General features: G+C 39.5%; 2 protein-coding genes across 2 annotated transcripts; one reads left to right on the forward strand and one right to left on the reverse strand.

Annotated features, from left to right (window-relative positions):
• The first annotated feature begins 5,384 nt into the window (after positions 1-5,384).
• On the forward strand, positions 5,385-10,681 carry LOC101486733 (hepatic sodium/bile acid cotransporter). Its single transcript, XM_004540759.4, has 6 exons — positions 5,385-5,592; positions 6,906-7,336; positions 7,445-7,649; positions 8,018-8,196; positions 9,984-10,183; positions 10,325-10,681. The coding sequence occupies exons 2-6, from the start codon at positions 6,951-6,953 to the stop codon at positions 10,384-10,386; spliced, it is 1,032 nt and encodes a 343-aa protein (XP_004540816.2). The 5' UTR covers positions 5,385-5,592; positions 6,906-6,950; the 3' UTR covers positions 10,387-10,681.
• On the reverse strand, positions 10,635-17,653 carry LOC101486451 (sushi domain-containing protein 4). The gene is made up of 11 exons (XM_004540758.4): positions 17,471-17,653; positions 16,728-16,869; positions 14,914-15,105; positions 14,458-14,649; positions 13,960-14,151; positions 13,595-13,789; positions 13,213-13,404; positions 12,746-12,940; positions 12,532-12,664; positions 12,035-12,429; positions 10,635-11,945 (listed from the first exon to the last, which is right to left on the reverse strand). The coding sequence occupies exons 2-11, from the start codon at positions 16,843-16,845 to the stop codon at positions 11,920-11,922; spliced, it is 1,830 nt and encodes a 609-aa protein (XP_004540815.1). The 5' UTR covers positions 16,846-16,869; positions 17,471-17,653; the 3' UTR covers positions 10,635-11,919.
• Between the last annotated feature and the right edge of the window lie 50 nt (positions 17,654-17,703).

The raw sequence follows: 17,703 nt of genomic DNA on the forward strand, positions 1-17,703 counted from the left end.
TGCACGGGGAAAACATCTACAGCGCAGGCGCAGTAAAGCAAAGGCCTATGGTAATTGAAGTAACTTGGTCCAACACAAAGCTGATTTGCATATGTCATGTTTTTGGAGCTGAAACTATATTTCCCACAAGTCCGCGGAGTTGGGTCGCCTTCAAAATACATTTTATCCCCTACAATCACAGCAGCTTGGATATGAGAAATCTCAGTGTGGTTTCTCAAATAGAACATGATGTTCTTTGTTGTACTGTGGTATATTACAATGGCAGAAAAATGATTTAATCACCTGCTGAATTTGTAAGTTTGCTCCAGTAAAAAGAAATGAACAGCCTCTGATTTTTATGGTAGTTTCTTTGTAACGGAGAGAGGCAGAATATCAACCAAAAATGCAGAAACAAAAAAACACGTTACATAAAAGTTATACTATTATTTGGATGTCTTTAATCTACATGTCTGTACTTTACTGTGTTTGGAGGAAGAGAAATGATGAGTGCGATCCAAAGAACATCATCCCTCTTCCTCCAAACACTTTCTCCCACGCCTTTTCTAAATCATTTAGATGTTCACTGGCAAACTAAAGATGCACCTTCTTGAGTGATTGGACCCTATGGGTGCACCATGATTTCACTCCATTATGTGGTCGTCTTGGTGACTGTGGTCTAACTTCCCTTCATATAATAAACAAGCATCTCCCTTGTACTTTTGGAATGACCCACCTTAAGACAGAAGGTGATTGATGGTCATTTTATATTTTCTGTTTCCGAATAATCACACTAGCAATGGTCACCATGTCACCACGCTTCCTGCTGATGTTCTTATAGTCCATTCCAGCCGTGTGCAACTCTACACTCTCATCCCTGACGTCCTTTGACAGCTCTTTGGTCTCATTCGTGGTGGTGGAGACGCTGGAATAGAAGAAATTGATTCTGTGGAGAAGCGTGCTCTATACACATAATGGGCTGAGATCAGTAATATCAGTAATTGATTGACTGATTGATTAAACACATTACACAAACATTATAAACTGCTTTACATATCATTGAGTCAAATACACATCCATCAGTCATTTTGCAGAATCTTGACTGTATATTTACATTATGATATCAGACATGACATATTAGCTTAGATTCAACAGTCTACTGTTCAAGTGGAGATTATTAGCAGTGTTGTGTGCGACAATATCTGCTCTTTTCTATTCCCAGCATATAATTATAAGGCCAGATGGTGGCCTAGCTCATTTCAGCTGCCCTCCCCCACCTTCTACCCATAGCTGTTCATTGTCAGAGTATACGAACTTCAAATAGCTGCAGCACTGCAAATATACTCCTTAATAATCAGGAATGTTTAAGAAAACTAATCCTGATTAATGTTCACATTAATAGAAATGTCTGCAATACGTGTTTCTAAAAGGAGATGAAAGTTCAATAAAAAATATATAAATCAACTGAATCTTTGTGCTCAGTTAATCTCATTGAGATTCAGATGTCAACAGGAGGATATCAAGAATCAATTATTCATACTGCAAAATACCAAAAATACCCCAATATATCAAAGGTGAAGGCTGTCTAATGTTAACATGTTGTATTAACAGTAGAGTGTTAAGAGATGAGTATCACAATAAGCTATTATGGCATATTGTGAAATGACCTATATGTTGTTTATGCTCGTGTTTGACAATTTCTCCCACTTCCCCACATGACACTTCTACAGTCCTAATTGCTTTACAGCAAATCCTCAAACACCCTCGCACTCAGTGCTTAACGGCTCGTTAACGCTGCTCATGCTTTTGCTCCGTCAGCTCCGAGTCTCTGCTCTTTCTCGTCTCCGGCCCTGGCAGCTACTAAAATAGGGAAGGCATGATTAGATGATGTTCGCCAGCTGTGACAAGAAGCCTCCCCCTGACACCACACTGTAAACCCGCTACTCCACCCCTCCTCTCCAGCCGAGTCACAAACCATACCACCACACCTATAAAGAAGTCAGTCCATCACTATATTTCTCAGTTTTCTAATTGTGTGGATGCCCTTTGAGTTCCTGTTTCTCTTTATTAAGTGTGCCTATGCCAAAAGGCACACTTATTACTATTTCTCGGATTTATTCTTCTTCTTATTATTATTATTTTCCTTTTTCCGCCTGAAATTTTACAGCGTAACTCGCCTCTCACCGCGATCTAATTCTGACTGCTCATCACCCTTTTTTCCAGGCGCCTGGTCCCTTTCCAGGTGGCGTGATTGGTAATGAAACGGATCTTCAGACCAAAGGTCGTGGGTTCAATCCCACCTTGTTCAACATTTTTTTTTCACTACAAATTTATACACTATCACAGACCTGTAATTTATATTGCTAATTTATTACAATTCTGCAAAGTTTTATGATTTTAGCAGCTTTTCTAATATGGACCTCAGATTCTTGTCAACAGTCCATGGCAGAAATACATACAAGTACACAGCCTGATGAAGCAGACAGAAGCCCTACCTCTGATTGGTTCAGCATTTACACCTCTTATCACTACAAATCTCAGCCTCTTCTGCTGTTTTCATTAGAATTTTAAGCTTTTCCAGAAATTCTGCTGATTGAACTCTTTTCAGCAAAATATTCAGGATTTTAACCTCTTTTCTGCCCAAATTTTGCTTATTCACCTCTTCTGCAAAATCTTCAGCCTTTTCACCTCTTATTAGCACAAATCTCAGCTGTTTTCAGAAAAAAACTCTTTTCATCAGAAATTCTGCTGATTCACCTCTTTTCAGCAGAATTCTGCTCATTCACCTCTTTTCTGCAAAGTTTTCAGCCTTTTCACCTCTTATCAGCACAATTCTCAGCCGCTTCTGCTCATCTCATCACAATTGTCAGTCTCTCCACCTCATCTTTGTGGGAATCAGTTTGGCTCAGTGAAATGAGTAACTGCCTTTAGAACAGAAGGGCCAGGTTTGAATCCTGCTCAAGGCAATTGTTTTTTTCAAACTTTTTCAGCTTTTTTCAGCTGACATCTTCAGCGTTAAGGCATCCACACAGCATTTTCGCAGGAAATGCAAATTTTTCTAGTTGAAGTTATTAGATTGTGATATACATTAAATGCACTCTTTATAAACGCACATGAAAAATAAACTCTTGCCTATTTGTCCTCTTTGCCTCCTAAAAGTACATCTGTGTTTGTTCATTCCTTGATTTTGTTTTACAGAGAAAGAAATGTGAAAATCATTTTGTTCCTTCTATTTTCAACTTGTCTTCCAGTTTCATTCATGTGGGTTTTTTTAATGTTTGTTCTCTTTGGGAAAGCAACAACAAGACTTACGACGATCAGTCAACACTAACACATAAAACTATTCATGAAATGAAGGCAAATGATTGAAGTGAAACGATTCATACATTTTATTTTCCAATGAATACAAGTTTTTCTCAAACTGCTGTCTGTTATCCAACTCAAACCTGACTCTAAATTCAGGGAGTCATGTTAAAGCAAGCTCAGTTAAAGTTATTCAGCTTTCTTAAGTACTGCTAAATGGTGATTTCCATCAGTAATGATTCTTAACAGCATGAATTTGAATAAGACGTTGAAGCAAAGTTAATTTATTAGAATATTTTATTGTTTATTTGCCCCTGAATGAAGAAGATGAGGCTACTCTTGTCCAGGCTTAACTTAAGAAGCAGCTGAGTAGTTCTTCCACAAAAACCCAATCTGCATTTTCTTCTGTTATAGGCACAGCTCCTGCAGGTCTTTGCTCTGTGCTGTGAGGTTGGTCACGTCACTAAACAGATCTTCATGCTGCACCTCCAGTTTCTTAAACCTTTTCTCCAGTTCTTCTAATGTTTCTCATCATTCTTGTCTTGCAGCTCTTTGCTTTCTTCATGCATGTCCTTGTTCCTTTGTTGTTCATTTTCATGGATGGCTTGTCATCATCAGCAATTCTTCAAGTAAAGACTGCTCGTTTTTCTGAGATCGCTCCTGTCGTTGCTTCTCCTGCATTTCAGTATTTGCGCACTGGACTTTGTTGTACAGTTCTTGTAAATGGGTGTTTTTGGTCACCATTTCTTGGACTTTCCACTGCATATCTCTGCAATTTTTCTCCAGTTGCTGTTCCTCTTCCTCCAGTTCAGTGTTTCATTGTAAAATAGTCATAATTCTGTATTTTTCTTTTCAAAGTCTGGGAGGATTTGTCTTGGATCTTGCATAGCAGCTCTTGGGGTAAAACCTCCAGCTTGCTTCTTGTTTAAAAGTTGTGTATTTCTTCCCAGAGCTTCATTAAACATCACTTGCAAGCCTTCATTTTTTTCTCATCACTGTAATTTCTTGCATTTTTATCATTTCTGCACTTTTCTCCTCTTGCATTTGTTTCATCCTGTTCTCCAGGTCTTGTTTTTCCTTGCAACAATTTTTAAATGCTCTTCTGAGGGCTTTAAATTCACTTAAGTGAGCAGTGCTGGGGTGATCCCTTTGGCTTGAGTGATGTTGTCTCTGAGACATCTTGGTACCTCGATACAGTGACACTGTACAAGATCCAGATGTTTCCAAAGTCTTTTGTGGTCGATGCCGAATGTTTGACAGCTACGAACAAAGCTGTGAACAAACCGACGTGTTGCCTTTAAGTTTCTCTTGCTCGCTTATGAGTTATGAAGCTGTGTGATGCGCACAACTTCATAACAAAGCTCCTTAACAAAGTACTATTTGTTAAGGACTTTTATTTATTTATTTATTTATTAATCTATTTATTTTATTTTTATTTATGTAATCCTTAGTTTATTTCATCATTTTATAATCTGCTTTCATTCAAATCTCTATAAAATCCTAGCGCTTCATTAATGTATCAGTCACTTGAAGTATTCTTTATTTTTTTACTCTTTATTAATTAAGAGCAGTATCCGGGTTACAACCAGTAATACTGGACTCTTCACCATTTAGTGTTAGAACTGAAGAAGCATCTCACATGAGAGGTGAAACATTTTCAAGAAACTTAGTCGCTTTTTCTTTCCAAGTTCCTTAGGTTACTGTGTCCCGCATGACTGAGAACCTACACAGACAGGTCCTGGTAAGGAATGCAGTGAAATAGCTGCAGGTGGGCTACCATGGACAGTCTGGGTCATATTCTACAGATTTAAAGGTATCTTATCTTATCTTATCTTATCTTATCTTATCTTATCTTATCTTATCTTGACAACATTTGTGTTCTGTCTAAAAAGCACACTGATAACATGTGCTGACACAAAGACCGTTAACTTTGCCAAGTAACCTCAGTGTTCTGCCTCAGTGTTCTGCCTCGTTGCACAATATTAATTGCACGTCTGTTTAAATGAAAGCAAGGATGAATGAATAAAAGTGCCCCTTTGCCTTTATAAACAGATCGTTGCATTCCTTTCACATCATTGTGCCCCACAAAAGAGGATAACTTCACATAAAAGCCTGACTGAGGGGAAATCTTTGCATGAATCACAGATTTCTGGATTGCAGTGTCAGCCACCTACCATCATGTTTTTCCTGAGATCATGTGATAAATAAGGGAGGACAAGGTTGGGGACTGAGAAAAGCACTTGGACCACACAAGGCTAGCTGGACACAAGTGTGTGAGTGAGTAAACGCTGCTGCCAGTGGCCTGAAATTAAGGTAAGAAGGTGTTGTTTTTATTCACCTGTCATTTATTTGAAAAGGGAAAGACTGGCACCGATTCCAGTGTTTTAGTGTTGGACTGTGTTGTGTTGTGTATAAGACTTGTAAAAGTTTACTCTGCTTGGAACTGGAGTTTGTTTCGAATGAGAGCAACGTACACTGCTAAAAATCTTGAATTTTGCAGAACCTTCAATAAATAAAAAGGGATAAAGAGGCTTTCTTATCGTGTTATGCACATTCTGGCAACTCCAGTTAAAAAATTTAAGGAGTGCACTAAAAACACAATGCAAACAAATAAAAACAGGATCTAGAGTAAAGCTAGCACTGCAACATGTGCTTTCTTTTTTCACAGAACTGAAAACTTCTAGTTTAACACCACACACTGTCCACATTTTTTAAAAAAAAATGGCTTGTTTTTCTCCCTGCAGAGAGCATGCCATGAATATTAAGTATCAGTTACTACTAGATACTAGACAACATAAGATACTTCACATGGCAGATGACAACAAAGAGGTTTAATTTCCCCCAAAAGATCCTCTTTGTGCACACCAAGCAAACCTTTGGAGAGAAGCTCTAGTCTCAAGGATTTATCTTTGACAGTGCTTTAACCACTAAAGTTGTTAATGTTCGTAATCTAGCTGGAACTTGGAACTTGCAACCATGCACTTCAAACGGATTAGCACATTTCGACAGATTGGTGCAGAGAGCAGGCTTTTGTTATTTGCCCTAATAAAACCAATTTTTGATATACATCACCTAATTCTGAGTATAATACTTTTTCAAAATCTATGTGGGTGTAGATATACACGCATAGCATTGTTTACTACAATTCATCAAATGGTTACTAATCAGTATCAAGTGATAAAAGTTAGTTTTCCAAAAAATAAAAAAGAAGAAGAAGAAACAAAGTTTCAAACAGTTTTATGTAGCACTTTGACCTTCAGATCAATCTATTGACCTTGAAGGAGAGGTCAGAGATCAAATGTGACATGATACTTTAAATCTTTATATGGTACTTTCCATATGCTGACGATACACAGTTCACTTGTAAGAATCAAAATTTTTAAGTTATAAGACCTGCTGTCAATTTTTAACCAGTAAATCGTTCAGTTGACCTTGAAGACCTTGGTGGATGTAAGCCAAATTTTAATGCGTCCCTAACATGACCCCACTCTGCACCCCTACAAAGTTTTATCAGAATTCATTTAAAACTTCTTGAGCTATTGTGCTTACAGACATATTGTTGACCTTTAATTCTGAAATGTTAATGTCTTTAACTTGTTTGCATTTCCTCTTCTTTCATGTGACAGGTGAAAGCCAAATCTCAGTAAAATCGCAACACTGGTGCAAGTGCTATGATGAACCTGACAGAAGTTCATGGCGGGAGCCTTTTTAATGAAGCAAATGCATCTGACAATGTCACCCTGGCCACCCTGAACATACAGGGACCAATAAACAAGACCGTCAATATACTGACTGTCCTCAACCTTTTTATCACCATGATATCCCTGGGCTGCACGATGGAGATTTTCAAAATTAAGGCCTATCTCTTCAAGCCAAAAGGAGTAGCCATTGCCCTGCTGTCCCAGTTCTGCATCATGCCCATTACCGCTTTCAGTCTTGCCAAAATCCTGCAGATGGAGCCCATAAAGGCAGTGACCGTGCTTATCTGTGGGTGCTGTCCCGGGGGAACCTTATCAAACATTTTTTCTCTTGTTGTGAAAGGCGACATGAACCTCAGGTAAGCTGATGCTCCTGTTTGCAGTAATTGCACTGCTTTTAAAGTAAATAATGCAGTGAGATACTTACAGTGCGATGATTTTCCTTCTTCACTTTATTGCCCTCCCAGCATTGTGATGACCACTTGCTCCAACATTGCAGCCCTGGGTCTGATGCCTTTGCTGCTGTATATCTTCTCTCAAGGCTTCACTGGATTGGAAAATGCCGTGCCGTACGCCGGCATCCTCACCGCTCTTGCTTTCACCCTGGTGCCTTGTGCTTTTGGCATCGCTATTAATCACTTCAAACCAAACACCGCAGTGACGGTCAAAAAAGTGAGACTCCCACACTCAGACACATGCCATCGCATGACTAGATTTAAGCAGGTTTCACAGCAGATGTTCAGATTTATAAGAGCAGTTGTTCTTATAAATTGCTAAAAAATCGTTTCCGGTTTCAGGACTTTGAAAATGACCCAGCCAAAAAAAAAAAAAAGTCAGTTTATTATTTTCACCTGTGGTTTTTACACTGTGGCATGAAATATCTTCAAGTTGTGTTTACCAGAACTGATTTATTGCACGCAGTTTGGGTAATTTGCGGCTTACGTTACCGGCAGAGTTTGTAAAACAAGAAGGCTTTAGTGTTTCACTCCTAATCAAAACCAGTTCTTGACTACTGTAATCTGTTTTCTCTTTTTCAACAGGTTGGTCTCAGTATTTTGATCATCTCCAGCATCATTATTTGCATCCTGTCCTTCTATATTGTCAGAAATGTAATATGGATGATCCTCATGCCCGATGCTCTTATTGCAGCTTCACTGATGCCCCTGATTGGCTTTACACTGGGATATGTCATGTCTGTCTTATGCAGACTCAGTCCACAGTAAGTGAATACACACTAAGTGTTCTCCTTGACTCTGAAACAAGCAGGTTGTGCCTAAACTTTATGCTTCATGTTAAATCTAAACAGAGGCTCTCTGCAGTATATTCTGTTTCTCATACTGCACTGCTCTTGAACAATAGTCAGTGTTCTTGCACTGTTTATGCAAGAGGAAATAAGGCAGTTGATGTGTAAACTCTTACTGGAACTACTGCTGTGATGCAGTTTCAAAGAGAAAGCAGAACGTTTTTTTAAATATTGTCTTTCATGAATTGCTACTGTAAGCAGGTTTTATTTTTGCAATTTAAAATAATATTTTTGGTGGGGAAATGGCACCACAAGTGTACGCCTGCTACTAAACTGAAAGGTTCTCATGATGTTTCGTCCTGCTTGATAGCAGCCAGCAAAAGATGGATACACAGTGGCCATAAATGGATGGACATGGCCAGCACCAATGCTTAGGAAGGCTGTGGCATTTAAATGATGCTCAGTTGACACCATGAGGCCCAAAGAGTGCCAAGAAAATGTCACTCACACCATTACACCATCACGAGCAGTCTGAAACATTGATACAAGGCAGGATGGAATTGTGATACTGCCATCCCACTGCCACAGCAGAAGTCAAGACTTATCAGACCAGGTGTCGCTTTACCAATCTTATATTGTTCAGTTCATGCACCTGTGCAAAATGTAGTCTCAGTGTCCTGTTCGTAGCAGGCTGGAGAAGCATCCGTTGTAGTTTTTTGTTGCTGTAGCCCATCTGCTTCAAGCTTCAATGTGTTGTGGGGCCGGAGGGTCACTGTTGTCTTCCTATCGGCTTGGAGCATCAACGAAGGCATTTTACTGCCTGGATATTTTCTCTGTTAGACCATTCTCTGTAAACCCTGCAGATGGGTGTATTGAAACCAGTAGATCAGCAGTTTTAGAAATACTCAGACCAGCCTAACTGGCACCAGCAACCACACCACATTTAATGCTCAGCTTGATCTTCAGCAGGTTCTTATGACCATGTCGACATTCAATGTCATTTGCATTGAACATGCGTACCTAATAATATGGCCTCCATGTATTAATAAAAGTATGTTATGTTTCTATTCTACACACGCACACACACGCACACACACATTACAATACATTTCCCAGATACACTACCTAATTTAACCATCCCCTTCTGTGAAAATAGTGCTGCTATGTGTCTTGAGTTTGTTTTAGAACTTAGATTTTATGCTATTTATTTATCCATAACTATTGTTGCAATTCATTGCTGCCTTTTTACTGCTCTATTTAAACAGATTCTTTTTAAACCATGTTGCTTATTTCACTGTAGAGGCTGGTGAGAAACAGTATTTCGTTTCAGGCTGGGTAACACCATACGAAATGACAATAAACTTGTTGAGTCTTCTTGAGTCTATTCAAAAGAAAAATGTGTATAGATGCAAAAAATGACTGTTTAGGGAATATTTAATTATATTTTTAGAAATCTTTAACTAACCAACAGCACATAGATAAATTAACATTAGCTTCACCTCATCTAAACATATCAATAAAAAACTACTTCACACAACTGCAAAAAACAATCATAACCACATTTTTTACACTTTGCCAAAACTACTTGTGTTCTAATTACTAACCAATTTCTGCCCAGATTTGTGTTCACTCACATAAATAATTTACATATGAATGAGATGTTCAGTAGAACATATATTTTACAGCAGAGGAGGATTCAGCTCTCAAATTTAAAATATGTAGTCTCAAAAGTTAATAAAGAAAACTGCTTCACCTATTTTTAGATGCAGCAGGACCATCTCCATGGAGACTGGATGTCAAAACATCCAGCTGTGCGTTACAATCCTAAAGGTGGCCTTTCCTCTTGAGGTTATTGGGGCCATGTTTCTCTTCCCTCTGTTATACATCACATTCCAGTGCGCTGAGGTCTTTCTCTTCGCTCTGGGCTTCAGATGTTATCAAAGAGTCAAGCCACCAGCTGACGGTAAGTGTGACAGCTGCCTGCATGTTTTTCTGCAGCAAAGCTCCAAGGGGTCAGAGCAGATGCACTCACTCCACACTGTGATGTTCTGATCTGTTGAAAATGAGGTCAAACTAAATATTGTGTTACCCCTTTAATACACAGATACAGAAAAAGAGGAAGACCAGGTTGTTGATCCTCAAGACAAAGAGGCGAAGCGACCATGAGAGCATCACTGATGATATTCCAGCGCTGGCGAAGGGTACAAGGAACAGATTCGTACATCAGAGAATAAAGCCACCCAATGCCCTTACTTTATAAATGTCATCTGCCCGTTCAAAGATCAGGGCTGCGACACTGAAGGACTCTGTGTGTGTGTGTGTGTGTGTGGTGGTGGTGGGGGGGGTCTCTTCATTATTATCTCTCTCTCTATCTCTCAGATGCGACAATGAAAAAACTGTCCAACAGCCAACTGTAACACCTTAAATTATATTTAATTAAAATGACTGTGGGATATATACAGAGGAAACTTAAATCTTTTGGTTTTTACATATATTAAAATACCATTTTCACAAAAAAAATAAAATCCATTCATCAATCCCAAGGTAAACTCAATGGACCATCAAACAAAGTGAACACTTAACATTACACAATCTGTACACTTATTTTTTTGTGTTGATCTTCCCAACCACATTTACAGTGTCACATATAACGTGCCTGCAGTAGATTTCAAAGTGAAGCTGCAAAGTGAAAATACCTACTTTTTAAGGTTTCCATGAGCCGCAGAGGAAAAAAAACAACAAAAAAGCAAAAGAAGCCATGGCTGATCAACAGCATTTTGGGCACAAATAAATTAAATACACCTTTTAACTTCCCATTTAGAACGAAAACAGGAATTCCCAAGCAGCCTGAATAAATTAATAACAAAATATTTACCTGTGTACAAGTAATGTGTCTGGCAAAGCCACATATGTCACTAAGCAGTGGAGGCATTTTACTGACATTCATTTTTAAAATTTCACAAATTATAGATACCTGTGCATAGAAGTGGAAAGCTAAGGCATTGGGGGGAGGGGTATGAGTATTAAGAGGAGAATATATTTGGAGGAATGAAGTATGTTGAATGTACACCCTGAATTCAGCAGTGTGAACTCTTGGGGAAGGAGGGGGGACAAAGAATTTTATAATATACAGTGAGACTCGAAAAATGTAAGTTATGATTAATCAGAAAATCTTTCAAGATGATGCTGTGAGCTTACATAACATGGACAGCAATTTATTTGACTAGCCTTTGTGTATCATTGCGACCATGTTTCATGACTGGTGTGACGAGTGGTTAAAGAAAAGAAAAGCAAATAAGACAAATTACTTTATAGCTCCTAAGATGAGTTTGCGGCTTTGCCCAGTCAACTGAAACACAATAGACAATTTACCCCAACAGAACTGAATATAAACTCCCTCAGAAGTGCCTGCTCCTTTCTGCTTTGTTCAACATTTTCAAACTGAGTTTTAGATATTAGACATACATACATAGTGTGTGAAATGTCATGAAACTGTAAGCATGTATGTACATGTGAATCCTTTCTGTCTTCTCCTTTGCAATGGCCAGATGAACTCTTCTGACTGACCCACAGCTTCCCTCGGGGCCTCTGTAGTTGAGTTTATCTATGTTGACAGCTGTGGTGAGAAACTCCTGCTCATCATTACAGGTTAGTCGCAAAGCTGGTTGTTTTGGGTAAGTCCAAAGGCTGCAGCATGTTTCAAGCCTCCTTCAGCAATGGAATATCTGTGAAGGAAAGACAAAAGTTTGATTATTACAAAATTTAAGAAGTGTTTTAAATAAATACAAAGACATCTAAATAAATTTAGCTTCACCATCAGAGTAATCCATCTCAGAGTCCAGAGACAGGCTATGGTGGTCGCTTCCTCTAGACGGCCTTCTTTGTGATGAAGAGGTGCCTGCTGCAGCACCTGCGTGCTCCAAAGCCCAGGTAGAGGAAGAAGGAGATGAAGAGGATGAAGACGGTGGGACGGGATGGACCACAGCCATCTCAGACTGCTGCTGCTGCTGCTTGAGGGAAGAAGGCCTAGAGGGGCCAGCCTCTGGCGCTGTAGCATGCTGACCCTCCGACAGCACTATCTGAACTCGAGATTCTGAACTGAGAGCAGAAGCTCCACTGCTGCTCACGGCTTCCTCATATGAAGGTAGAGTCACCTGTACTCCCTCCACCATGATTGACACAGGCTGTCCTGACACACCCTGATCGCGTCTAGGTGTAGAGGACAAGAACACAGTCACATGTTTATCTAGTTTCCATACTCTGCACCCTTTGTTCGTGGTCAAATTCAGGGGAATCTTTGGGCAGACTTACCGATGGAGAGACTTAAGTTTTGGCTGAAGAAGCACAAACAGCACAACCAGAAGCAGGATAAAAGCCACCGAACAAGCTGTGGATGCCACTATGGATAAAGTTGGCATCCCCAGTGGCAAAGTCGGACTGTGGTCTGTGGGACAGACAAGCAGTTATATGGTTATCTGTGCAGATTTTTTTAATTATTAGCTGAAATCCATTTTCTTATCGTCACCTTGCTTCATAATGCAGCTTAGCTTCATTTGGCTGTCCCACTCCCCATACTGACAGGTAAGATATTTATAGTCTCCCTTGAGAATGTATCCTTCATTGCAGAAATACTCAATCACAGTGCCATGAGAAAGTCTTTGGCATGGGAAGGGGTGGCAGGTGAAGCCTCCGTTCTCTGGCTGATATGGACGCTGGCATACTGTTAAGGGTAGAAATAATAAATGAGTGATAGGATGACAGAACAGCAAAATCAAACGGAATTCTGAAATAACTGTTATACTGAGATAAAATGGGCAAACCATCACTATAAACACTGAAAAGAGTTAAGACCTAGCAGGACAGAGAAACTTTATTCCCATTATTCATAAATGCCTTGTTGTTGAAGGTGGTGAACAAATGATCTTGACAACAATTCTTACCTTACACCTAGCATTAACATGTCACTGGTGTTGTATGTAACAAGAAAATTACCATCACTGTGTATGCAGCGAGGAGACTCAGAGGACCAGTGTCCCAGTGTGGTGCAGGTGACAGTTCTGGGTCCATCCAGGAGGTAACCGGGATTGCAGGTATACTGTAGTGCTGTGCCAACTGGGAAGAAGCTCCTACTGGTGTCTGTCAGATTGGCTGAGCCATGCTGCACCATCGAGGGTCTTCTACAACCTTAAAAAGGAGATGATAAGGAAAATATAGTTGATAGCTGTAAACAGCTCAACTCCAGCAATAACTACAGGCTTTGTTCATAAAACATTTTCTAAGCTATAAAAATAGATGAAAGAATAAAATAGTTATAACAGATAAGAAAAGCCTTTTGATACAGTATGAACTGATGTATCAGCGAATCCCATTTTACCTTGCTCAATGACGCAGCTGACTGGCATTACAGTGTCCCATTTCCCATACTGACAAGTGATGAATTTATAGTCTCCCTTCAGAATATAGCCATCATCACAGAAATACTGAATCACAGTGCCATGAGAAAATCTTTTGCATGGAGAGGGGTGGCACGTGTAGCTACCATTTTTTGGCTGATATGGAGGCTGGCATACTGTCCATGAAAAAGAAAGAAATACGATAAATGTATAGAAACAGTAAGATGTGTTATGTCTTATCTTATTTTATCTGGAATAATAAAAATAAAAAAAATCATTTTCTTTTAAGGATACAATGCACCTAAGAATTAGGCAAATTAAGAATTGCTAGGAGGTTTGTCTTTACCATCACTGCGTATGCAGCGAGGAGGTTCAGAGGACCAGTCTCCCAGTTTGGTGCAGGTGAGGCTGGTGGGTCCAGCTGGCAGGTAACCAGGATCACAGCCATAATGTAGTACTGTGCCCACAGGGAACAAGCTCCTGTTGCTGTCTGTCAGATTAGCTGAGCCATGCTGCACCATGGAAGGTCTTATACACCCTAAAGAAGGTGGTGGCGGCAGGGGTAATTTATGTTATTCATTACATTTTTATTATTAAATACAAACACAAAATGCTTTACAAGAAATTGTAACAGATAAAGAGAAAATAAATATATTTGAATAAACACAATTAATTTGAAATTATGTCTTTCGAAGACTTTTTTTAATTGCAGGGCAAAATGTGCATATGATAACCAGAACATCTCCACAAATCCAAATCTCCCTGGCATTAATTTGCTGCACGCTCATGTTTAGCCGATGTGTTAAACTTTGAAGAGATGGGATCAATCTAAGGACTGACCAACCTTGGCTTACACAGCTGATTTCCATGGGGCCGTCCCATTCTCCATCTTGACATGTCAGGTAGTTATAGTCTCCGCTGAGCATGAAGCCCTCATTACAGAAGAACTCAATCACAGTGCCATGGGCGAACAGTCGACAAGGGGATGGGTGGCAGGTGTAGCCCCCGTTATCCGGTTTAGAGAGGGGGAGGCATGCTAAAGAGAGGAGAAAAAAAAGAAGAACAAAACAACTTATCTTTAAAAGTACTTGTGCAGAAAAGTACTTGTGTAAAAAAATCTGGCTGAAAAAAATATTAGACAGCAAAGTGCAACATACATAAAACTTGAAAAGAACTGATGGTTTTTAAAAAAAGGGTTTAAATCATGAGATAAAGATGTTAGGTAAACTGCTCAAAACACATTAGCCACTCACTATTTTACAGATCATAAAGAAAGACAACAGTGGAGAGAATATCTTACCACCACTGCGTATACAGCGTGGAGGTTCAGAGGACCATCGTCCCACTGCGGTGCAGGTGAGGATGTTGGGTCCATCTGGGAGGTACCCGGGGTCACAGCTGTACTGCAATACTGTGCCCACAGGGAATGAGCCCCTGTTGGTTTCTGTGAGATTTACCCAGCTGTTCTGAACCATGTACGGCCTCACACATCCTGGGAAGAGAGGAAGAACTCAGAAGAATTTCTTTAAAACTGCTTTTTCAAGGCAACAAAGAGTTCAGATTGTTATTTCAGCTAATCTGAGGCGATCGTGACTCAAGTGTTGGCAGTTTGTCTTGTAATCGGAAGGTTGCCGGTTTGAGCCCCGGCTCGGACTGTCTCGGTCGTTGTGTCCTTGGGCAAGATACTTCACCTACCACCTACTGGTGATGGCCAGAGGGGCCGATGGCGCGATATGGCAGCCTCGCTTCTGTCAGTCTGCCCCAGGGCAGCTGTGGCTACAACTGTAGCTGCCTCCACCAGTGAGTGAATGTGAGAGTGAATGAATAGTGGCATTGTAAAGCGCTTTGAGGGTGTCGAAAAGTGCTATATAAATGCAATCCATTATTATTATTATAATAATCTCAAATCTAAAAGTAAACTACTGTATGAGGTAAGGCCGCTTCCAGACACACTTTTTCACACCTTTTTGCAATCTTACAAATCTAATTCAAGATGATCACTATTTAAATAAAATGTATTATTATTATTATTATTATCACATGAAAACTATTTTCTCTGGATTAACAAAAGAAACAGCTGGACATATTACAAAAGAGGGAGCCAAATGTTACAAAACAAACTGAATTATTCCTGCAGGACTCACTGGTAATCCTGAACACTATTAAAAAGTACCTCATAATGATAAAGACTTTTTAACAAATATAAAGGACCTTATAAATGTAGAGCAGAAAGGCTTTTGTTCCAAGAGACTGACTAATCTCAGCTTTCCAGAAAATCAACGTGTCATTACAATCACTCTACTATGGAAGATACCACAACAACAGAGGCAAATTAGGAAAGGTCAGTGGATCACCAAAATCTGTTTAAGCTTTTCAAGACATTCACAATTTAATTAACATATTTATTAATTAACAAGTATCAATATTTGATATATGATAACATCAGTCTATACGATCCATTTTTATTTATAAACCTCACCATGAAACTGAAAGGTATAGAGACGTCATGGCTGCCTTTTAATTAGCCATGTACGGGCAGACGTTAGAGGTAATTAATTGATTGCATCCCTGGTGTTATCCAGGTGAAACTTGTGGTGATCCTCTTCAGTGTTGATACATATGAAACCAAATTATTATTTTATTTATTGCCATCATGGCTTGATAACACTTTCATCTGAGGTATAATTGATTTTCTCCTCTTTTTTTAAAAAGACAACAAAAAAAAACAACAACAAAAACACAGCTTTGTATCTTTTCCCTCCCGGTCTCAGACATGGCTGAACGGTAGCCATAGCCTCTTTGATTTAAGAAGCGTATACAGAGCCTTTTTAATGTTTCCAATGCAAATTCTTCAAATTGCCTAACAACTCAAGAGTTGAACTAGAAATTTAAGTATAATAATTATGTAGTTGAGCTATAAAGTTAATAGGTATGCTACACAGAGCTGCTTTATTAGGGCTACAACATAATACATCTGATGACATCTACTGTGTAGTAGATGGAGTAGGGCTACTGACTTCTAATATTCACCCATTCAATCTGTGTCTTGATAAACCTAATTTAATAAGTCTATTGTGAGAAAAAGATGTCAACATAGCAAATTCTGTTCCATACCTGACCCCTGCCCAGTGGACACTACAATCAGAAACAGCAGCAACAGGAAGGACCGTTTAGTGGCTGAGGTGTGGGCCCAAAAGGCTTTTGATATTGACTCTATCATTCCATTGCACATCTTCCCCTTCAGAGTCAATTCAACCTGGCAGAATCAGAAAATAACATTATTACAAAACTGTCGATACACAATGCTTTAAAGGTTATCCTCCACAGCCTCTATATACTGACACCTGCTTGGTGCAGGTACACTGCAGAGCTTGGGCAGCTGCCAGCGAAATGGGTGTGATTATGGGGAAGTGCTACAATGACAGCACTGTAAAGATATTGGTATTAGCATCTGGCAGAAGAGCATTAAACAGAGAGCAAAACCAAACACTCGCTTTCATGCGTTAAATATACACTATTTAAGAAGCAATTGCTTTATCTAAATACATACGACAGATAAAATATAACTACGGTGGTTCCGTCTCAGCGATTACACACCCATTTTCACTGTTTCGTTTTTAGCATTCGCAGCTCCCTTTAATAACGTTACAGGACACAAGGCCCGGACAAAAGATGTCATTTTTACACAAATAGTATAAAATGTTGATAAGTGGGTACCGCTTGTGCTATAGCCAATGAAAAAGTATTATCCGACAAAGTATATCATCTGATTTCATTGTTACTGTAGTTCAACATTTACCGTTTTAGCTTGCTAATGCTAAATAGACAGAAACTGCTCACTTTTAAACGTTACTCACCACTAAAACACGGCCTCGAAACCTCCAACGTCGCACCCTCACAGAGCAGACATGAATAAGCAATATTCCAGCTACGCCGAAAGAATTTAATTCTACAACAGAAACAACAAAATATATGATTTAACGCGCCGAGCGTTACCGCCCCAGCTAAGCGCCAGCTAGCTCCAAGCTTGACCCGCTACGCTAGCTAGCCGCATTGATTGAAGCGTCAGCTGAGCCGCCTAGATTTCGTT

The sequence above is a fragment of the Maylandia zebra genome, linkage group LG19, assembly GCF_041146795.1.
Source record: "Maylandia zebra isolate NMK-2024a linkage group LG19, Mzebra_GT3a, whole genome shotgun sequence".
Lineage (NCBI taxonomy): Eukaryota > Metazoa > Chordata > Actinopteri > Cichliformes > Cichlidae > Maylandia > Maylandia zebra.